This window comes from Lagopus muta, chromosome 18, assembly GCF_023343835.1.
Source record: "Lagopus muta isolate bLagMut1 chromosome 18, bLagMut1 primary, whole genome shotgun sequence".
NCBI classification, from domain to species: domain Eukaryota; kingdom Metazoa; phylum Chordata; class Aves; order Galliformes; family Phasianidae; genus Lagopus; species Lagopus muta.
The window spans coordinates 2,239,060-2,260,461 of NC_064450.1; the positions used below are offsets into that span (position 1 = coordinate 2,239,060).

Here is a 21,402-nt window from a genome sequence, read left to right on the forward strand (position 1 = left end):
CTGTGCCAGGCACTGAGCAGCTGCTCACCCTGTGCCAAAACCTGGATCATGGCATCAGCTCCCTGAGCAAAGTCCCCACTGCAGGCACTGGAGCCAGGAGAGCAGGGCATTCCGTGGGGCTGTGCAGATGGATGGGATGGGGTAAATCAGTAACTGCTGGTGACTCGTGGTGCAAGAGAGCACAAGCTGTACTGCTCTCTGGCTTCCTCTACCTGCAGCAGGATCAGGGCAGTGACACTGCCACCACCAAATGCCAACCCCTGCAAGCGAAGCCAGTGCTTCCAAAACTTGTGCAAACTTCATGGGGTGAGCAGTAGGTCCTGATGGCAGCTGGACATGCTGTGTGTAGGGAACTCCGAGCCTCAAATACCCAAAATACCAAATACACAGTAAAGCCCTCCATCTGCGACATCTCTTGTCTGAGAATCACATGAATTCCTGTAAGCCATCAGCACAGGCTTCCAGCTTTGTTCTGGGATCCATTTGAGACCCTCAGCCCTTCAAGGATGCTGCACACACAGCAGGGATGTCCCACATGCCATTGGGTAGATGAGAAAGAAGTCCTACCACCTCCCTCAAGGCTCCACCTCCTGCAGTGAGACCCTGCCAGCACAGCCATTAGTCCCAGCTGTAGGTGTCTGTGGAGGGCAGTGAGAAATCTGCATTGCCCTGCACAGAAAGCACAGCAGCTCAGCACCTGCTGTTCCCCAGCCCAGGTCCAGGAAGAGATGCACATAGAGCTGTGTGCTCCACATGGAGGACCAGCTGAAGATGCCCTACACTGCATTAGTGATCCATGAGCTGCAGCTTCCAGCCAACCCACCTCAAGAACCTGCTGCAGACATGGAGTTCTGGGACCACAGCATCCCCAGGGTGATGTAGTGGTCCTCTGTGCCTCCGTAGGGCTGGTAGAGGAAGTTTCACAGTAGAACTTGGACTGCTGGCTCACTCCAGAAGGTCAGAGAATCACAGAAACACAGAACATTCCCAAACTGGTAGGGATCGATGGGGATCACTGCATCCAAACCCCCGCCCCACACAGCATCATCCAAACCCTGTGGCAGAGAGCAGCATCCCAGCATTCCTTGAGCCCCAGCAGATTGAAGCACCTGCCCAAAGCTTTCAGCATCCCAGAACAGTCTGAGCCAGGAAAACATTCACTTTGGTTTACCTGATTTGATTTTTGATATTTCTGGCAATACCAGAGAGTCAAATCAGGTAAATGAATGAAGTATATTATCATTATCTGGTAAATGAATGTCAGGAACACACTGCTTGCTGCAGAACACAGACCCCAACCTGCAACCATGGGGAGTGGAACTACAGCAAAATGCTTTCAGCTGGGGCAGGAGCACCAGAGCCAACAAAGGGGCTGAGTCACAGCCAGGCTGTGCTGTGCTTCAGTACTGTGCAGCAGATAAGGAGTGCAGCCTGCTGCCCAGCTGCTGGGCTCAACTCCTCCATGTCCTGCACTCAGTGTTTGTCCCTGGCACGTACCCCCAGGTGCGGCTCAGCACGGTGCAGATGGAGAACTCCCTCCAGGTTTTGCTTTTGGAAGCAGATGGCAGAGCAGGGCACGGTCACGGCTGTCTGCAGGGAGGTGGGGATGTCCTTCGGGGTCCCTGTGTGGTTTTGGTGGTTGCTCGTACCTTCCTGCCTGCGCGGACCAAGAAACCTATGACTTAATGGCACAGTCAGACACGCGGGGCACATGCAGGTGTCCGGTGCTGAGTTTGCCGCGTCAAAGGAAAACAACGCCATGGCGGAGCTGGAGCCCTGCTTTCCTCCGAGCGCCAGAGCCCTGCAGCCCACGAGAAGCGGGCACAGCACAGCCCTGGCCTCTGCCCAGCACGCACGGAGCTGCCGTCCCTCCTGCTGGGTCCGACCCCGCACGGACGATGCTCGCAGCACCGACCGGCGCGTCGCGGTTCCCCGGCAGCGCAGCGCGGTGTCCCGGCAGCGCGGGGCGGGGCGGACCGGGATGGCGGCGGTGCGGGGCTGCGGGTTCGATCCGCGCCTCGGCACTGAGCGGGGCCGGGGAGCTGCGGGGTCAGGAGGCAGCGAGCTCCTCCTCCGGGCAGGTGGGAGGACGGGGCTGCGGTTTGTCGAGAAGGGAAGCGGCTGTGTTTGCCTTAACGTTACCTGGGGGACGGCGGGGAGGTCTGTCGTGCTCTTTTCTGCAGCAGCGTCATGACAAAGACTGAAGGAAATCTGATGGCTAAAGCAGGAGTACCCCACTCAGAAAACATCCCTTAACAAGAGGCTGTTTTGATATTTCCAGGACAGAAAACCCTCCCTTCACCTCCCTGCTTCCCCCTTCCCCCCCCCAGTGCTGCTAATTGGGAAACGTCCCATTTGCAAGGAGAAAACAGTAGGACTTCACTCCCACCAAGCTCAGCCCTGGCTGCACTGACAGCTGTCCCGTTGCTGTCTGTCCCTTCCAATGTCTTCTAGGTAGGCAAACACCAGCAGTGCGCTTCTGTTCCTCAGCTGCCAGCTGCCCCATCCCAGAGGGCCCTGGTGCAGAGGTTGCTTTGCTTACTGCATCCTCAGCCCATGGGGACATCCCTCCCCGTCCTACGTCTCTCCCATCACTTTCTCGTGTCACATACAAGGACTTCATTCGCTGCCTGCCGGTTCATCTGTCCCAGTACATCCTGGGTAAGGCGTCTCTCATTTTCCAAGGGTGGTTTCCCCTGAGGGTAACGGGTGGCTTCTCGTGGATGTTGTTCTCTGCCCTGTCCTCTTTGTTCCTCAGGGCTTTTGGATAACAAATCCCTTAAAACATGTGCCAGTGTGAGTAAATACTGGGCTTTTCTGGCCAAAGAAGTTGAGAAGGAGCACGTGTGCCAAAAAGCAGTACAGAAGAAAATCCTGTATTTGCAGGTATGGTGCCTGGACTTCTGCCATCATTGTGCCCTTATTTTATTCTTTCCCATGTTGTTGCCCAAACCATGAGATAGAGGTGCCCTTCTGGAGGCCACCTCCCAGGTTCATCCTATTCCTTCCTCCATCTGCAAACTTGGGCTGGATGTTCATGCAGTTTCAAACACAACGGAATAACTTTTAGTGATGTTTAGGGAGCCTGCAACTCTGAACGTCGATCAGGACGCTCTAAAATCAAGATTTGGTGATCGGGTCATTTTAGCTCTGCCCAGCGAACTTTATTTGCTCCACATAGGATGATGGAAATGCTAGGTTTCATTGTGAAAAGCCAGAGCTGGGGGTTGGGATGCAGTACAGCAGAGCTTGGAGGAGAGGTTCGCTCTGGTTAGTCCAGACTAAGCTCTGCTGTGATTGTGTTGCCTCTGTTGGTTTCTTCCAGGGGTTGTGCCCTCGGGGAGCAGTTTCCAACTATGCTAAAATAGTCAATGTAGCAGTTCCACAGTTAAATGAAAAGGGATGTGTCACCAAAGTGAGAGACCACAGCCCTGGAAGTAAAACAAAGGTATGTTGGACGGGGTTTGCCTTCTGTGTCTCTTCCATCCCCGGGAGAAGGGAGGACACAGTTGTCTTGGGAAACAGAACTGTGAATTTGGAGTTCCTTTGCTCTTCTGCTTCTGGCTTGAACCACTGCAAGCAGCTCCTAAGGGCCAGTTCTTGCACGGGGGGAAGCCAGCATCCATGTCCAGAAGGATGTTCTGCTTTGTCCTAATGCTTCCCCCCAGGCACAGGAGTAGCTTTGAGGCCATAGCACTGGCAAGGCTGGGCATCATCATGGGAGACACGGCCTTCATTCCAATGGATAAAGATGGCTGCCACTGAGTGAGGCAGAAGGGAAGAAGCCTTGTTTCTGTGCTAACCAGGGAGTTACTGCATGCTGGTTGTTCTTTACTGGCACTTTCCATCTCTATCGTTCCTGCAGGGAATAAGCTGATATGGCTAATGCTAGGGAATAGCAGTGTGTTTCTGCCACTCCTGGGTAATGCTTCCCTATTTCTTTCCACCAGGAAGACAAGGAGGAGGAGGAAATCAAGCTGCAGGCAGCCTATCGTGATCTGCAAACTGACACAATCCAGCTGGAAGAGAGGAACGTATTCTGTGGCTCCTACAGTATTCGTGTCCTCACTGACCGGTACGTGGGCTGCACCTGCCTGTTTTCTGCACTACCTCTGTAGAGCCAAACAGGGCTTCTGAAGCCCTGTCCCCTTCCTTGCAATCCTTCTGTGGGTGGATCTATGGCTGGAGAAGGGTCTTGGTGTCAGTGATAAGCAACTCACAGTATCAAATCTTTTTTTTTTCCCCTGTAACAAAGATACCAAATGGAATCACCCTTGAAGACACAAGGGTTAGGACCCATGGTATATCACAAGGGATGTGGAGCTGGATGGAGCCCTCTCCCATTTTTAAAGCTTACCTTCCAGATATGATCCTAGGAATGCAGAATGAGGACCATGGTTGTGCTGCTCTGCAAAGGATCCACATCCTCAGCAGGCTGCCTATCAGGTTGCTCTTTGAGGATCACTCAGCACTGAGTACTGCTAGAGCTTGTCAACTGGCAAAAGCTCATCTCAATCACTCTTCTTCATCCAGATCAGACCCAGACAGAGTAATCCACTATGCTGGGGGAGACTTGGTAGCCATTGGTTCTGCAGATCGAAAAGTGAGGATTTTTAATGTGTTGTCAATGAGAGAAGTGCCACCTCTGCTGTCTGGGCATGCTGGAAGCATCAAAGCACTGCTGCTTGATGAGAGGAAAGGGCTCCTTCTTAGCACGAGCTGCGATCTCAGCATCAGGTGAGCAGCCCTGGGACTGTGCCCTGGATCCCACCTCCCTGGAAATCTAAGAAATTAGAGCTTAAATCCTTCCACTCCAATCTTTATGAATCCTCCTGCCCGTCACTTTCACCGTAGTAATGAAGTAAAGCCGATAAATTAAACACATCCACCATAGGACTGCTTCTCTTCTCCAGTTTCACCCAATACTGAACGATAAAGTCGGAAGATGCTTTCATACAAGCTGTGTATCACTGTACCTTAAAGCACCAGGGCTGAGTGTGGTAGGTGCCAGCAGTGAGGTTCTGCACCAAGCTCCTCCATGACGCTGCAGGAGGTTTGTTGTGCTGAGCAAACCCTGCAGCCTGCTGCTGGGGTGCAGCTGCTCCTGCCCAGGTCCTGTGTGTTGACACAAGGGGGTGGAGATGAGCAGCTGCTTCATCTTATTTACCACTGAATCTCAGGAGTGTTACGCCGAGGGGTGAAAAGCTCGAAAGCTCTGGCATGGCGTGTGCACAACATCCACAAAAACAGCATTTAACAATAAGGGAAGAGTGATTCAGGCTCTCCTGCCTGCCCTTCCCCTCCCCAGGAGTGTTGTTTGTTGTGTGTTCTCAAGACAAACTCAACCCAAATCATTTTGGTACCCACCAGCAAAGAAATAACCTTATCTGTAAAGCTCTCTGTCTGAAGGTCAATCTGACACAGCCATGCCAGAGCTGAAATCCAACTGCAAATTTCCAGGCAGTTTGAGGATGGAAGAGCAGACAAAAAGTAAAAATGTAATGTTAAGCCTGATTTGATTGTTCTGAATCCCTCATTAACTCACTGGGATGTCTCCTGATCTTAATGTAGCGTGGATTTGAGAAGAGCTGGGTCTGTTAAGTAGGAAGTAATTAATCATCCATAAATGATATCATTAACCACTGTATTTCCTTTACCATATAGATGCTGGAATATATATAGTGGTGCTTGTATGAAAATCTTTACTGGTCACTGCAGGACCATCACCTGCTTGGATTTACACAGCAAGAAGTTTGTGTCGGGGGGCACAGATGGGATGGTGAAAGGTGAGAGCCAAAGCTAGGAGCTGTGCAGCCAAGGGAATGGCAGAGAACTGGGGAGTTCTGGAGTGATACATGTGATAGTCCGAAGACAAGTGTATTAGGGTGGATTTTTATTCTTATTGTTGCTTATTTTGTTGTTTTTTAATGGCTGTGTGGCTATAGGGCCAGAACAAATCTCAGGAAAGTGGTACAGCTTTGGCTTGTTATTCACTTGCAGATTAAGCATTGAAACGATGTGCCATGGTCAGGGCTTTGTATTTAAAAGGTTTGCTTTGTAGTCGCACTCTTTATGTCAACACCTGGCTCCAGGCAGAGCTGCAGGTACAAGGGGCAGATCCTTTTAATTCATACAAACAAACCAAAACCATCCAGTAGGGACAGATAATTGTCAGCATTTCTCCTCTTTAATCCTAACAGTGTGGAACTTGGACAGCGGGGTATGTCTTAAGACCCTGAAACACAGCAATATTGTTTATGCTGTTAAAATGGATGGAACCCATGTTGTCAGTGGGTGTGACAGAGGGCTGGTGAAAGTCTGGCATGCTGGCACAGGCACTCTGCTCAAAGTAAGTTTCTCAGGTGGATAATCCTGTGCTACTTTACTGCACTAGTTTACCATCACTAGTTTCTGCCCCCGAGACTCTCTAAAACCAAAGCAAAGCAAAGAAATAACAGAAGAGTCCAAACTGATAAAAGGAATGGCAGAATTGTTGGTGAAAGAATAATATGAAAACTTGTTTGCAAATATCTAAGTTCTTATCTGGGATATTGCCTTGTATTCAAGCCCCTTCGTTATTTAAACTTTGTAGGTACATTTATCACTGCTCAGTTGGAAGCATTGAGAACCTGAGAGGGGTGTGGGAGGGCTGGACTAGCAGCTTCCAGGGTTGGAGGTGTCGTGGGTTATCCAGAATAGGAAGTTTGTTGTTCTCAGAAGTAGCAGCAGTTTATAAGAAGCTGGGCAGCTGCTCTGCAATGTAAAGGTTGAGGCCAGAGCCTGCTAATTAGCTTTGCAGGTGTCCAGAAGCAGTATGAATCCAGACTTCTGAGAGGAATGGCATTGAGCTGCAAATTGAGTTACATCTCGAGAGCAAGATAACCCATCTCACCTGGGCTCAGACTGTAATTGCCCCTTCCGCCACAGTCAGTTTCTCCCCTGTTTCTTTTACTCTCAGGTACTAGAAGGGCACCTAGGCCCAGTGAGCTGCCTGTCCTTTGATCAGTGGCACCTTGTCTCAGGAAGCAGTGATGGATACGTCTTGGGATGGAGCATGGTGGGAGAGCTTAAGAGGTGCCTCACGGCTTTCCGCCACCCAAAGTAAGTGTCAGTGTGTTCCAAAGTGTATTCTAAAGCATGCTGTAAAAAGAAAAACAATAAGTCTCCCTTACAGGAACACAAAATATCTTACAATAATCAATGCTGGAATGTGAAATCTCCTTTTCCAACCGTCCTCCATCTCAAAAGTGTTAGGCAGGGCATGGTCATAACCAACATTTGTCAGTTGTGAAGATCTGTGACAAACTAGAATACAAATACACAGCTGCTGGCTCACAAACAGAAGTGACTGAAGACAGAGACAGTGCACAGTCCAAAATTTGAAGGATCCCAGCCTTCACCCAATTGGGTGTCATGCAACTTGGTCAAGAGTTGACTCTGTGTTGCTCATGGTGGCTGCGTTGCATGCTGAACCCCACCTGCTGCATATTACATCAACTTGTGGTACTTGCTTGTTACAACTACGAGAACCACAGCATCTTACTGTTCTATTTACTTTCCTAGACACAAAAATAAAATGTTAAAGGTGCAGACAGCTGTAATCACAGTGGTTACTCTAGGACGAGCGTTGGCTTTGCTTGTTGGCCATGGTCACTTTATTGATCTTCACAGGACTGGTTATGAAGAACTTCTGCAGGTCTTCCAAACATCTTGATTGCTCCTGTTGATAAGCCTGTTGATAGAGGCAGGGCTTTGCATCCCTTGCAAAACAAGAGGCAGTTGATCTTGTCTCCTGGTGAAGGCACGGTGACTGCACCAATGTTTGTATGTTGTGTTTTCAGGGAAGTTCTGTCTCTGGAGTTGCTCTATCTCAGAGTTGTCAGCAGTTGTGCTGATGGGAAGATCCGTGTGTTTAACTTCCTGACTGGGAGCTGCCTGAGAGTGCTGCTGGGCAGTAGCAGAGGGGATCCTGTATCTTTCTGTGCTTCCGAAAACAGGTTGGTGACAACAGCTGCAGTCAGACTCTACCAAATTAGGTAGGTGAGGTTGTAATTTCAGGAATGATGTATTCTGCCATCTCTCTCTCTTGCAAATAAGCTTTAAAGGACTCTGCTGCTTCAGGACTGCTTTGACAAATTGTTTTTTATTAACAGTGGCTGAAAATGATTTGTTTGGTTCTTTCAGCAGTCTAAAATTTCCCATTTCTGTATGATTTAAGATAAAATCTGAACTGTAAAGCTGAATTCAAATTACTGAGAGGCTGGAGAAACAAGCCAAGGACTGACAAAGCCTTTGCTCGCTCCCTGACCCGTCTCAGTAGAAAAGCCAACAATGGAAAATGCTTCCAGGTTCCTTCATATCTGCAACTCTAAAGGTGGCTCCCAACTTCTGGATAAGTGAGAGCTGAATCACCAATGTGCTCTGAACACTCTTTTGGTCATGACCCTAAAATGCAGCACTAGGAAGAAAACTAGCTCCATCCCAGCCAGTCCCAGGACACCCCCCTACGTGAGGTTTAAAGCCCCTGATAACACGGTGTCTCCAATTTCTTGTGGCATTACGTCGGTCAAATTCAGTCCACTGTTGGGACGTTTTGATTGTATTTCCTTAACTTTCATCCTTCGTGGCAATGAATTTACCATAAGTGGGATGAGAGGAGCTGCGCAGAGCTCAGGCAGACGACGTGAGTTAGAAGTGTGGTACGTGATTGATGGGACTAATTGCTACTGCTTTTTTCTTTCCCAAAGAAGTGATCATTTTCTCAGCTCTGTTTAATTACCCTCAGGGTTTGTATTAGACAGAAGCAAACCTGTTAGGCAGTACCTGCTGCGTTAATGATATTCTTGCTTTTAAGAGCCTCCCCTTTCCTCCCCCAGGATGGTGATCAGTGCAACCAGCAGCCTGCTGATGTTCCAGTTTGAGGATGTCACGTGGGACTACATGCTAGGAGCTGAGCGAGAGCTGGTGTGGAAGCAGAAGCAGGAGAGCTGCCCTTTGGGCACAGCATTGACTCCCTCCCAGCAAACCAAGAGCCACATTGCCAGCCAGATGCGTCGCCTGAAGATACGAGGTGCTGGCCTTCTCGTGCTTGATCTGCTTGCCAAAATGTTCTGGAGTGCCTCAAAGCACTAGATATGGCCTTTGCAGTGCTCTGGCATGGTTTGCTGAAGTGGGTTAGAAATAGCATCAGGTACCTGCTGTCTTCATATGCAGGCTCTTCACTTTTTGAAGTGCAGTAGACATACTGCTGCATTTCAATGGGTCTGTCGTTTCCAGGCTTTTGTAAAACCTTTGCACCTTTTTAGAAAGGTCTGATATAAATTCAGCTTGCTTAAGACAGTTTCTGTCATTTTCCAGCTGAGTAATCCATCAGTGATATTATTCACGTCCTGACAGCTGGTGTGCATGGAAACATGCTGCTGATTCAGAGCCTGAATTATTAAAATCCCCAGAAAATCATAGGACACCTGCATCCAGAACTTGCCATCACTGGGATATGCAATTGCACATAAGCAGGCACCTTTTAAATGATCATATTGTGGTGTGATTTTTGAGAAATCAGCAGTTATTTGATACAGTACCACAAATCTACAATCAAACAGCACAGAAGCAGATGAGCTAGGTAGGGAAGTTTTCATAGCATGAATTGCTAACTTCCTTGAAGCAGCTGTGCCTGGTGCAGGACGTGCAGTGGGCAGCAACGGGAAGCAAACTGATTGTTTTAATTGTAGTGGCAAAAATCTGGGTGGTGTATATGCACACCTAACTCTGAACATCAGCACTTACTGCCACTTTTGGCTCCCGTGATGCTTTCTGTTAATCAAACACGAGTGGGTTGTTTCCAACATCCAGCTGAGATAAGAGGCAAAGCAGTGGCCAGAGACTTCAAGTCTCATAATTTACGAGGATTTTTGTTTTAAATGGAAGTTTAACACCAACACAGCTTAGAGATGATGTATTCTTCTGCTTTCTAGCTCTGTGCAATGAACTGATAAAACCTGCAGCTTGCCAGCAACAGGAGCATTTGCTTGAGAGCAGGAGGTCTTCTCAAATCCAGGCAGAGCAGCAAGAGCTTTTTGCTCCTGGTAACAACCAGCCCCATCCTTTTGCTTTGGGACAGCCAGCAAAGGCATCTTCTGTAAGGAACCTGGCAGATGCTGGTGAGAACTTGTCATAGCACAGTAGGATGTTGGTTCCTTGAATGAGTGCATCTAAGACAAATGAATGGATTAAACAAGAAGTAATGATCTGTAGGAGACAGGCCAATTCTGGATGAGAGGTTTGCAGTGGCAAAATGGATCCTTGTAGAGGGTGCAGTGGTTACAGGAGCTGTATAAGATCAAATAGGGAAAGCAATCCAGTCCAATGACAAAGCCAAGCTCTCTGGTATCTTGTTTTGTTGTTTTTTTTTCCATAACCTTATTCAAGCTGTGATTGCTTTATCACACGTAGGAGATACGTGTAGGAAATATCTTCAGGTAGTTAGTAGCTGCTAAGAAAAACATGCTTAAAATAATATATGTGGAAATCATCTCAGCCAGCTTGACACAGCAAGCTGTAGTTTGAAAATGACAGCACTGAGATCACAAATATGGTCCTTGGCCATGTGGTATTTCTCTCAACTTACAGTTTCTCCCAGCATTCAAACTCAGAGTCTGTTGGATTTCTGAGTTGGGCAGACGCTGAAATCTCGCTTCAGAAGTGCTGAAACCATCAGAAGTCTTTTACCCCAAATTCAGGGTGTTTGTAACTGAGATCCAGAGCCACCCGTATGTGCAGACTGAAACAACTGAGTGAGGAATAAGCAGTGATCCTCATTAGTAGTGTTCAGGCTGCTGGCCACTTTACTGGTTGGGTTCCCCAATTTTGGGGCCAGTTCTCTTCAATGTTTTTAAATAATCCAGAGGTGGGATTCAAATGTATACCGAGTCAGTTTGCTGATGGTAATAAATTAGGAGGAGCTGCTGACTCCCTTGAGGGCAAAGAGACCTTGCAGAGAGATCCTGAGCAATCGCCAACTGCACAAAGTTTAACAAGTGCTGGATGTTGTGCCTGGGATGGGGCAACCCTGGCTGTAGGTACAGGTGGTCCTTGTGGGTCCATTCCAACTCAAGATTCTGTTATCAGTCTGTTTTGCTGTGTTCTGCCTTTGCAAATTAAGCTTATTATTCTCTGAAATATATTTCCAGAAGGCAGAAGTATCAGTTAACCAGCTTAAAAAAAAACCAAATAAACAAAAAAGAGCCAAGCAGTGATGTGCAAATGGCATCACACTGCTTTGCAAGGTGACAAATGAAGTGTTAGAGTGAGGCCATGGCTCTGAGCATTGTACAGTCTTTGCTGAAATCCTAGTTTAGTTCTCAATTAAAGGTGTAATAATGAATCCATCCTGATGTGTCTGTTAAACATGCAAGTCAGCCTTGACATCACTTCAGACATCAAAGCTAGAATGCAAAATGTGTCCTGTGATTTCAAGCTCAAGTGCAGGTCTGGGTGGAAGTACTTCATAGTGGTTCTCAGATGTTGGCTCTTTCACAGATTTCTGCTGGGAAATGACTTCTCTTAAAGCCATTTCCCAATACACAACTGAAGGACAAGAAAGGGGTACACGGGAAGCCAAGTTGGGTTGGATATCAGGCCACCCCCACACGAATATGATGTATTTTATAGAATCTGGCATTCATTTGACTGGTACGGAACTCCTCTGGTACAGATCACTCCTCAGGTCACCAGGACAGAATTCTCTCTGATACTGGCAGGCTAAGAATGAATAAACCGAAATGGGCATCGTTAGCACATTGCTGCCTGTGTTGCCTGTTGTGTAGATCAACTTGGACTGTCCATATGCCTACCAACACAGCACCTGTCCCTGGTCTTACCTGGGGTACTTCCATGCAGTTAATGACCTCAGACAATGTTCTTGACTCCATTTATGCTCGGTGTTGTTTTGTTTTTGAAAACAGATGGCACATCTGAATACGGCATTTCTGTACTTGCACATCCTGACAGACAGCAGGGAGAGAAAAAGGGCTCACTGTCCTCTAACAAGCTCCTCTTGACTGTCAGCATGCTGCAGAAGAGTGGCAAGCCGTCCTTTGTCCGCTCCTCTACAAAACATCCTGCAGCAACCAGGAAAGCATTGGAATGTCTGCTGCAACAGCAACAAAAAAGACAAATATACACAACCCCTCTGCAACAGAAAAAGGATCTGGCAGCCCAGTTCCAACGTGCGAGATCTCACAGTGATTCTCTGACTATGAAAAGGATTTCTGTACCCTTTGAAACGAAAATGTTGCAACTCAAGCTGAAAAATTCTTTGCATGGGCCCACTGTGAATTCCTCCATTCCTGCTCCCTGCATTGTACGTCTCAAGACTTGCAGTGCTTCGCTACAAGGAAAGAAAGTTCATGGTGCTCACAGTAAAGGCACTTCTCTCCCTGAAGACAGAGTTCAGCACAGTGGTACAGACCGTACAGCTTCTGAACAGATCAAATCAACATGTGTGATGATCCCACAAATGAAAAATGAAGCAGTTTGCAGGGGAAAAAAACCCTTTTGTCCACACGCTGCAGATCCTTCCCAGGCTGACAGTGGGTTCAGACTTCTGACAGGACAGCAAAAGGAGGCACATGCTGCAGCTGCTGTAGCTCAGTGTCAGGCAAACCAGGCAAAGCTCGTAGAAGATCATCAAAGAGCACGCAAGAAGGCCTGGTTAAGGAAAGCTAAAGGCCTACCTACAGTATCTTTTACTAAGGAGGGGAAGATATTTGCTCCTGAACTTGGACATAATACATTTATCTGAGGTAACCCATTAGTCCAGCAAATCACCAGCATCTGATGTCTCTAATGTCACGGCTTCCTTGGGTATCCAGCTGAGCCTTTCTGTGGTTTCTGTGTAAGTACGAAAGGTGTCTCTGCTGTTCCAGTGAGATATTACTGGTGCTTTCAGCACTTTCTCAAGGCAGTGAATGGAGTGACTCCTCTCCTGGGTTTTAAGTTGCTAGATCTGTCGTTATTATAGACACAGCACATTCAAGACTAATAGACCACAGATATGGCTCAACTGTTTGAATAAAAATTCTTCTTGTTAGAGTTTGTATAGACTGATTAGAGTTTATAAGCTAAAGAAGTATGGGCTGGATAAATAGACAGCAAGGTGTACAGGAATCTGGCTGAACAGCCAGAACTGGAGGGTAACCAAGTAAGGTCTGCGCCTGGGTTGTGGCAAGCTCCATGACCAATACAGGCTGGAGGATGTGAGGATGGAGCACAGCCCTGCAGAACAAGTCCTGGGGGTATTGGTGGATGGCAAGCTGGGCATGAACCAGCAATGGTGCCCTCACAGCCCAGAAAGCCAACTATATCCTGGGATTCATTCAAAGCAGCATGGCTAGCAGGGCAAGGGAAGGGATCTGCCCCTCTGCTTTGTGCTGTGAAACCTCAGCTGGAGTACTGTGTCCAGATGTGGAATCCTCAGTACAGGAGAGGCACGGAGCTGTTGGAGAACATCCAGAGGGCTGTGAAAATGGTCCCAGCAATGGAGCACGTCCCTTACGGGGGTCTGCTGCCTGCCAGCCAGGGGAACATGGCCAGGCTGGAGCAACAGGCTGGAGGAACCTCATGGAGATCAGCGCGGAGAAGTGCTGCTGGGCTGTGGTCCTGGGCCCCTGCTGGGGTGTCCCTGCTGGAGCAGGGCTGGGAGCAGCCGGTCCCAGAGATCCCTCCAGCCTCAGCTGTGCTGTGGTGGAGCTGCCATCAGTGCTGCACAGGAACAGCGATGGTGGTGCAGGGAAAACATTGGGATCTTATTCTCAGACCTTTCTTTCTGTACTTTCTGGTAGTACAGAACAGTTCCATCAGCCATATGCCGGTAGAAGGGTGCATGAGAAATCCAAAGCTTGTAGCACTGCCTCAGAAAAGAGAAAATAACTGCTGCATTTAACCAAACTGAACGGGTGGCTTTGTTGCTTTATTTCTGGGGGTAAAACAAGTGTTCGTGTTTTCCACTAGTCCAGCTCCTGATAAGACAGAGCAGTGTCTGTTGTCTGGCCCTGGACATTGGGGCCAGCGTGCTGGAAACATTATTTTCTCGCAAGAGAGGTTTGAGGCTGGGCTGTGGCAGGAGGGCTGCAGCTGGACGGAGCGGCCATGCCCAGCCCTCACAATTCACGGCACCGCAGCCACAGCCGGGCGCTCAACAGACCCTACCCCTCCTCCACGGCCTCCCTCTGGCGTCAGAGCCGTGCCCCAGTGCGCAGGCGCGGCGCTGCGACTCTCGCGAGATTGGCCGCGGTGGTGACGTGGCGTGGCCGGAAGTGGTGGTGAGGCCGGAAGTGGTGGTGAAGCCGGAAGTGGTGGTGAGGCCATGCTGCGGCAGGTGAGGGTTGGGGGCTGCGCGGAGCTCGGTGTGGCTGTGGGGCTGCGTGGGGTTCCTCTGGGCTCGGCCGTGGGGCTGCGTGGGCCTCGCTGAGGCTCGGGTGTTGCGCTCTGTGGGTGCTTGGTGGCTGCTGCGGGCACTGTGTACAGGGAGGAGCGCAGAGGCTGAGCTGGCTCCTGGCTGAGGGGAGCACGATCGAGGCGAGGAGGCCTCGCCGCTCCTCCTGCCTCTCTTCAGCACGGGAGGCGCTGCCTGAATTAGCAGTCATAGGAAAATCCGGTTCCTGTGTCTTTTCCTTATAGCGCTTGCTTCGTGTTTAAATCTCTAGGCGCCATCCCAGCACTTCAGTGTAATCAGAAGTGAGCCGGGTTGAAGTCGAAAAGCGATTCTCTTTCTCTTGTAACTCTGCGCTTGTTCCTCTCGTTAGGGCAGCAGTGATGACATTGAGGATGTCTCTCTCTTTGACGCCGATGATGAAGTATCCAGGAGATCAAAAAAGTCAAAAATAAGGTCAGTGACCTGGAGAGAGTTTATAGATGAGTTCTGGAGAAGGAGGGACTGTCCCATCCTGTTGTTTCTGTTGCTGGACACCAACAAAACGACCCTGGCCCCATTTTCTTGGCTGCTGTATTGTGTTGAAATACATAACGGCTAATATCTTTGTTTTGTTAGAAAGAATAGTAACTTTAGTAACTTCTGCTTAGCTGAGAGAGGTAGTTCCAGAAGCTCAGCTGGAATCCATGTATCTGTGCCTTTGTGCTTCTGAGTGTCCGCACATTAAATGTGTGTAGACGTTACTGTCTCTGAGCTCTCTGTAACAGGTGGCTCTCACTGTGCCAAGTGCTGCTGTCTGGGCAGGTCTGTTATCTCCTTGCCAGTCTCTGTTTCCTAGTGTGAATGGCACTGCCCTGCTGCCTGCCACGTCCTGCTGTGGTCACACCAGTGTTGGGCAGAAGCACCAACACTTCTGCATAAGGTTTGCTAATCCTGAAAGAAAGTACGTGGAGATGAGCTTACATTCATTGATTTGTTGGGGAGGTACTCATGTTACTGGCAGCAGCTGGCTGATCAGTGTCTGCCAGGCCTTCAGTACCAGCAGTGACCAACCAGTATCGTGTCTGCCCTGAGATTTCCTGGGGACATACATGTAGCAGCAAGCTGGCAAGATGTCTGCTGTGAGCCCTTGATGCTGTGCCCATATATATAACAGCCACAGACCATAAAGCATCAAATATCAGGATTAGCAATCATTCATAGAAAGCAAGGAGAATAATGTACAGCTACAGAGCATTTTCTCACTAATACGCTTTTTCTAGCTATAAGCAGAAGCTGGAGGTGGTATACTTGCATTCCCAAGCTAACGTGAGCCCTTTCCTACACAGCAGTCATTTGTTCAGGCCATGATCTCTGTTTTCCCACACAGCTGGTAGTCTGAAATCCTGGTGTGGTGATGTTGGCTCTACTGTACATTTCTGAACAGGGCACTGCACAAGTCAGAAAGGAGGCATGTCTGTTGTGTGATGCAGCTCAGTTTGCTGTTTCTTGTCAGAACCCTTTTTAAATTTACCTCAAAAAAAATTGTCTTATGTTGAACATGAGGTTAAATAAATACTTGGCTCCTTCATCCCTAGATTCACATTGTGTTGGTTATGTCTGTGAGTGGAACCTTTCCTCCTTAGGATAATCTCCCAGTTAACTTTTTTTTAACCCATATTTTCAGCAATAACAACACACTGGTTTCATATAATAACGCTGATCCTTATCCTTGGTGGGAGAGGATCACTTTGCAGTGTTGTTTCTCTGAAATTGCTTCAGTCCTGTCTGAAAGAACTGTGACCATGCTGTCCTTCATTCCAGGCATCCAGTGGCATCATTTTTCCACCTGTTCTTCCGAGTCAGTGCGATAGTTGTCTATCTGCTCTGTGAGCTCTTAACTAGCAGCTTTATTGCCTGCATGGTGACAATCATCCTTCTCTTGTCGTGTGACTTTTGGGCCGTAAAGGTAAGTTCCTCTCATGCTTTTTGTTATCATGTCTAACCTATAGGAATAATTGAGTAGAGTGATATTTGTTCCACAAAAAAAGAACCTTCTTTGTGCCTTTCCAACAAAACTATACCTGAGATGCACTCAAGTACTGCAGGAAACAGCACTATGTAGCTGATTAGCTGCTTTCTTTTTGAAAATCAAATGGAGATCTGTAGCAGACTTATTCTTTTTAAGGCAGCACAGGCTTCATTTTTAGAAAGGTCACTTCTGAGTCACCAGTGTGCGTCATTTATGTTAGTACAGCAATTTGTTGTTGTGCTGAGTGTATCAGAAAATGGGTTTGGATATGAGAGCCTCGTGGTCTTGTTTGCCCACATGAAGCAAATGAGCAACATTGCAAATAGCAACCCAAACAGCCAAGCTTTGGCAGACTCAAGAGCAGTGGAATATGAGGTCTTTGCAGTGTGTGACGCCTCTCTTTCTAAAATACAGCTAGCATTGTAACTTGTGCAGCCACTGAGAGCAGATTGCTGTGAAACCAGCAGCTGCCAATATAAGAAAGGGAATTTGCTGCCTGGAGAACTGAAAGCTTCTGAAAGAGCTAACAGCAATAAAATATGGGGCTGAAAAACCATAATTTCTTGTGGGTGCAGCGTTGAGGTGGAGTATTCCCAAGGATTCGTTTGGCTGATGGTTTCTCCTGGTGGCGAATTGAAGCCTCTTTGCTTTCTGTCTTTCAGAACGTCACAGGGCGGCTGATGGTTGGCCTCCGCTGGTGGAATCAGGTGGATGATGATGGTAGAAGTCACTGGAAATTTGAATCTAGAAAGGTCAGTCTTCCTTTAGGTGTTTCAGGTTTACCAACCCCCTGTTAATTACCAGTTATGTTTGTGGTGGTGAATTGCAGAGTTTAGAGCTTCCAGCCGCAGGTCTGTAACCGCTCGCTTGTTTCATGGTGGTACTGAAGGATAACATCATCTTTTATGTTTTTTGCTTTCTTTAAAAGCCAGATCAAGACTTGAGAAAAATGTTTGTGTAACTTCATTTTCACATAAAATGTTGTAAAGGTTCCCAGGTCTTACCAAGAGCACTGAAATGTTCTGGTGTGAGCACAGAACAGCTGACGTATCTTTTACTTCCCGTAGAAGATCATTGGAACTAGGCAAAACAATCCAGCATTGCTCATAGCATTACTGCTCCCCTGTGTTCATTCTGCCTGCTGCTGTGTGTCTGATCTGCCTTCTGGTGGCACCTCGTGTCCTGTCAGTTACCCTTTTGATCCCTGCCTGTTGTCTCTGTGTGCACTGGGGTAAGAGCACTTCTGGTGCACAGATGTGGAGTGAGGTAAAAGTCATTGCCTGTGCTCACATTGGAAATCTACAGTGGTGCAGAGTCTGGAACCCAAAACTTTGTCCAGATGAATTTGTGCCCCTGCAGATGAATTCTTTCTCAGAACTGTGCTTGTTGGAAAAGCTATAATCTGCTAGGGAGAGGATGAAAAATATCTAAACTGCTGGTAATACATTAAATTGAGCCATGAGCTCCCTCTGTTCAGATCTTTTAACTATTTGTAGGAAGAATGAATGATTGCTTGAGATCTTCTCAATAAAGAAGATCAGTAGTGCAGTGTGAGTCATATCTGTGTAGAAATTGCCTGACTTGATGGCTGTAAGCATCAATATTTAGTACTGGCAGCACTCAGTGACACTGGTTGTCTGTGCAGTGGTGTTAAGGTAGAAGGTGTTACCCGTTCTGTGTGTGGAAACTGAACCATGCAGCACACGTAACATTTCTCAAACTTACTGAGGCTTTTTTGCCCCAAATATTCCAAGACAGACGATTTGTTGCTACTTCCCCCCATATGGAAACATCTTTTGTCACAAGGTATGGAAGCTGGTCTCCAAAGCATCCAGTACTGCTGTGTGGGGACAAAAGCCAGGAGACTTGTAGGTGCTGGGCTGTTTTGTAGTGATGGTGAGATCTGTTAATCTCCATTTACTTTGTGTTTCTAGGTATCAGCACAAGGGCATAAAACCTCCTCAGAATCAGAGTCCCGAATTTTCTGGCTAGGTCTGATTACCTGCCCTATCATCTGGGTGATATTTGCTTTCAGTGCTCTGTTTTCTTTCAAAGTGAAATGGCTGGTGAGTTGCCTCCCTCAACTCAGTGATGAACTTTGTTTGTTGCCAGTAAGGCGATGCAAATCGGTGACAGTATTTTCTTGTGCCTTAGGCAGTAGTTATGATGGGAGTGGTTCTGCAGGGAGCCAACCTTTATGGATACATCAGGTGCAAAGTTGGCAGTAGGAAGAACTTGACAAGCATGGCAACCAGCTACCTTGGAAAGCAGTTCTTGCGGCAGGTGAGATATTGGGGTTTTGAAGCCCTCTAGTTGTGTTTGCTTTTGTCTGCAGGCTTCCTTCCTACCTGACCCATGAGAAGAAAGATTGAAAAAGGTGTTATTTGGAGTTCTTTAGTGGGACTCTTGTGAATTTGACACCCTCCTCCCAATTCTGCTCGTGAAGTCACAGATTAGCATGCTAATCATGCTCCAAATGGAACTGCGTGTCAGCCTGTGTTATTCACTAGTGTCATGGACTAATGCCATAGAAGATACTGGAATATGGCTGGTCTGTTAGGAGCGTGAGTGGAAAACAGTGACCGAGTGAAAGGATTTCTGATCAGTTTTACTGCTCATGGAGAACTCGTTGCTAAATTACTCCTTGTATTGCAGTACTTCCCCTTCTGGTTGCACCAGCCCCAGAAACACTCATCTGGAGGCACGATGGGTCACTGTGCTTCTGTGCACGGCTGCACTGTGTGTATTCCTAGCTGGAATCATTGCTACCATTGCCTTCTATATTCTTCCTCACCTCCAACCAACTCTTCTCGTCAGGGCCTCCTCTGCCTGCTGTAGCTCCCTGCAGCATTCGGCACCATGGGCGCTGTTTGACTTCTAGGCTGCCATTTAACTTCTTGTCCCAAGTTTCCTAACTGTGGCTCCCTGTTGCACACATGGTGGGTTGGCTGCTGCAGGTTCCCAGGTGTCTGTTGTACTTATTGCCATCAGTGTGATAAGAAGCTTAAATATTGGCAGCACAGTCTGTGTCAGGTTTGTGTTCATTGCTAGCTTCTGAGCACTAACCAAAGGCCCAGAGCAGCCTCAGTCTCTGGGAAAGCATGAAAGTGTTGCTCCAGAATCATGGCAGTGAGTCACACAGTTCTCCTGTGATGTACTTGATTTTCTTTCTTTGCCTGTTGCAGACTGTGGCTAAAGAGGACCAGACAGCATCCTGAGCACGGTAGAAGCCTCAAGCTGGATTGGATTCACAGTAGTGAAGCACAGAGAACATTGGTCTGACCGTGAGATTTGGGAGCTGCTTAAATGAGGTGTGAATTAAAAGAAGTAAATACATTGTGCAAGACTTCCAGTTAACACTCCTAGCAGTTAATACTCAGTTTTCCACTAGCAGTTTGTGTTTAAGTCCTTTCTTAATTTGATTAATTAGAATTATATTGCCTGAACTTTGAATCAGAAGACATCCTAAGTAGTGCTCTGATGCAGGTTTATACTCACTGGATACGTTAAGAGAAAAATGCCAGGTAACCTTCTAAAAACCATGCTCACACAGGACCTTCTGTTCTCCAAGAACCATCCCCACCTCCTCCAGCAGTTGGTACCTCAGGTAGTTTTTGGTTGTGGGCTTAGCTGTGTTTTGTTCCTGGAGGTCTGTTACGAAGTTTAGATAGCTCTCTGTTGGCTCTGCGTCTCTCATTCTGTGATTTGAATGGCACTGAGGTTGTTGCAGTGAAGGAAATCCAAAGGAAGTGTTGCTGTTGGCTGTAGGAGGATTTCTGAAGTCAAGTGGAAACTGCAGCAAGTGGCTACTGAGCAGCTCCAGACTTATTTTTCTTAAGTGTTGTTGGAGGTCTCAGTAACATTTAACCAGGACTTTGATTAAATCTGAGTTTATGGAGAACCCCTGTTTTTCCTGCAGGCCTGTGTACGAAGAGCACAACTGGACTAAAAGTAGGTTGCAAGGAAAGCTGTACACGGTTTCAGAGGTGGAGGGAGTGTGAGAGCAGGTGATGGGCAGAGCTGTTAAAATGATGCCACCTGGTGTGAGTTGGTGCACAGGGCAGCAGGGAACGTCACTGCTGGGGTACAGGACAGGAGGTTACACAAGCAGAACTTCCTTCCACTCAGTTATTCACCTATGCAGTGGATTTGGAGGTAACCATTAAAACAAGAGCTGAGGCTGAGTTCAGGCTGCTTTCTACTGTTCCATGACCAAAAGGTGTTTCACATAATCTTAATGGAGTTGCCTGAAGACCTGGCATCAGCATGCTGACTTTGCAAGACATTTGCATGTCTTGAATCCGTGCAGCACACTGTGTTCCCCTAGGAATCTATGGGCTGGGGGGAAAAAAAAACCCATTTGTATGACGGTGAAATGTTGGCTTGCAGTGTTCACCTCAGTGGCAGAAATTGTGTGTTCTGTGTGCAAAGCTGTACGAAAGGGCTCAGCTCCTTCTTGTCACGTCGTGCTGCTCAAGGCAGGTTGTGCTTTCACAGCGGGAGGTATTGTAAACTTCTGAAGAGGTATTTTAAATTAAGAATGTGGTTTCCTTTTGAATAATGGGTATTGTAAATTGTGGGATTGCGTTAACATTGTATGTCTCCCTGGACCGTAGCAATACTTGGGAGCTGTACATTTGTTTAACTCTTTGGATCGATACCTTTCTTTTGTAAATATATATTTATAAAATCTTGAGATTAAAATAATGCTTTGTTTAAACCAGACCGGGTGTCCCTTCTATGACTCATGGCTGAGCTCTGTTTATATCCAGTGTTCTTGTTTATGGTGGGTTACGTGTTAAGTTAAACACGTGCTAATGAGGAGCTCTGTCACGGTTGCTTTCACCCCAAGAGTCCAGGAAAGCTTGGCCTGTGTAAACACCTTCACAAGTGTGCTGGGATTGCAGTCACACACAGCCAGGTCAATCTGTGAGCCTCGGCTGGTGTGCTGACACCCTGA

General features: G+C 47.6%; 3 protein-coding genes across 3 annotated transcripts; all 3 read left to right on the forward strand.

The window, feature by feature from the left end:
• Positions 1 to 1,301: 1,301 nt before the first annotated feature.
• FBXW10B (F-box and WD repeat domain containing 10B) lies at positions 1,302 to 10,003 on the forward strand. Its single transcript, XM_048965156.1, has 11 exons — positions 1,302 to 1,600; positions 2,455 to 2,661; positions 2,759 to 2,886; positions 3,326 to 3,448; positions 3,951 to 4,075; positions 4,534 to 4,737; positions 5,665 to 5,786; positions 6,201 to 6,349; positions 6,959 to 7,101; positions 7,842 to 7,997; positions 8,877 to 10,003. The coding sequence occupies exons 1-11, from the start codon at positions 1,525 to 1,527 to the stop codon at positions 9,130 to 9,132; spliced, it is 1,689 nt and encodes a 562-aa protein (XP_048821113.1). The 5' UTR covers positions 1,302 to 1,524; the 3' UTR covers positions 9,133 to 10,003.
• LOC125702358 (F-box/WD repeat-containing protein 10-like) lies at positions 9,135 to 12,825 on the forward strand. The gene is made up of 3 exons (XM_048965522.1): positions 9,135 to 9,190; positions 9,907 to 10,160; positions 11,964 to 12,825. The coding sequence occupies exons 1-3, from the start codon at positions 9,135 to 9,137 to the stop codon at positions 12,800 to 12,802; spliced, it is 1,149 nt and encodes a 382-aa protein (XP_048821479.1). The 3' UTR covers positions 12,803 to 12,825.
• A 1,479-nt stretch (positions 12,826 to 14,304) lies between these two features.
• Positions 14,305 to 21,167, forward strand: TVP23C (trans-golgi network vesicle protein 23 homolog C). Its single transcript, XM_048965164.1, has 7 exons — positions 14,305 to 14,377; positions 14,805 to 14,887; positions 16,235 to 16,379; positions 17,105 to 17,194; positions 18,377 to 18,508; positions 18,597 to 18,725; positions 19,628 to 21,167. The coding sequence occupies exons 1-7, from the start codon at positions 14,366 to 14,368 to the stop codon at positions 19,658 to 19,660; spliced, it is 624 nt and encodes a 207-aa protein (XP_048821121.1). The 5' UTR covers positions 14,305 to 14,365; the 3' UTR covers positions 19,661 to 21,167.
• Positions 21,168 to 21,402: the final 235 nt, after the last annotated feature.

Excerpts from the sequence above, each read along its gene's own strand:
- FBXW10B (XM_048965156.1), top strand. The coding sequence starts at position 1,525 with ATGGAGAACTCCCTCCAGGTTTTGCTTTTGGAAGCAGATGGCAGAGCA. Across the intron at positions 4,076-4,533 it reads ATTCGTGTCCTCACTGACCG|ATCAGACCCAGACAGAGTAA; the intron begins GTACGTGGGCTG and ends TTCTTCATCCAG. Across the intron at positions 7,998-8,876 it reads TTCTGTGCTTCCGAAAACAG|GATGGTGATCAGTGCAACCA; the intron begins GTTGGTGACAAC and ends TTCCTCCCCCAG.
- LOC125702358 (XM_048965522.1), top strand. The coding sequence starts at position 9,135 with ATGGCCTTTGCAGTGCTCTGGCATGGTTTGCTGAAGTGGGTTAGAAAT. Across the intron at positions 9,191-9,906 it reads TGGGTTAGAAATAGCATCAG|GATTTTTGTTTTAAATGGAA; the intron begins GTACCTGCTGTC and ends ATAATTTACGAG. Across the intron at positions 10,161-11,963 it reads AAGGAACCTGGCAGATGCTG|ATGGCACATCTGAATACGGC; the intron begins GTGAGAACTTGT and ends TTTTGAAAACAG.
- TVP23C (XM_048965164.1), top strand. Across the intron at positions 14,888-16,234 it reads TCAAAAAAGTCAAAAATAAG|GCATCCAGTGGCATCATTTT; the intron begins GTCAGTGACCTG and ends CCTTCATTCCAG. Across the intron at positions 16,380-17,104 it reads GTGACTTTTGGGCCGTAAAG|AACGTCACAGGGCGGCTGAT; the intron begins GTAAGTTCCTCT and ends TCTGTCTTTCAG.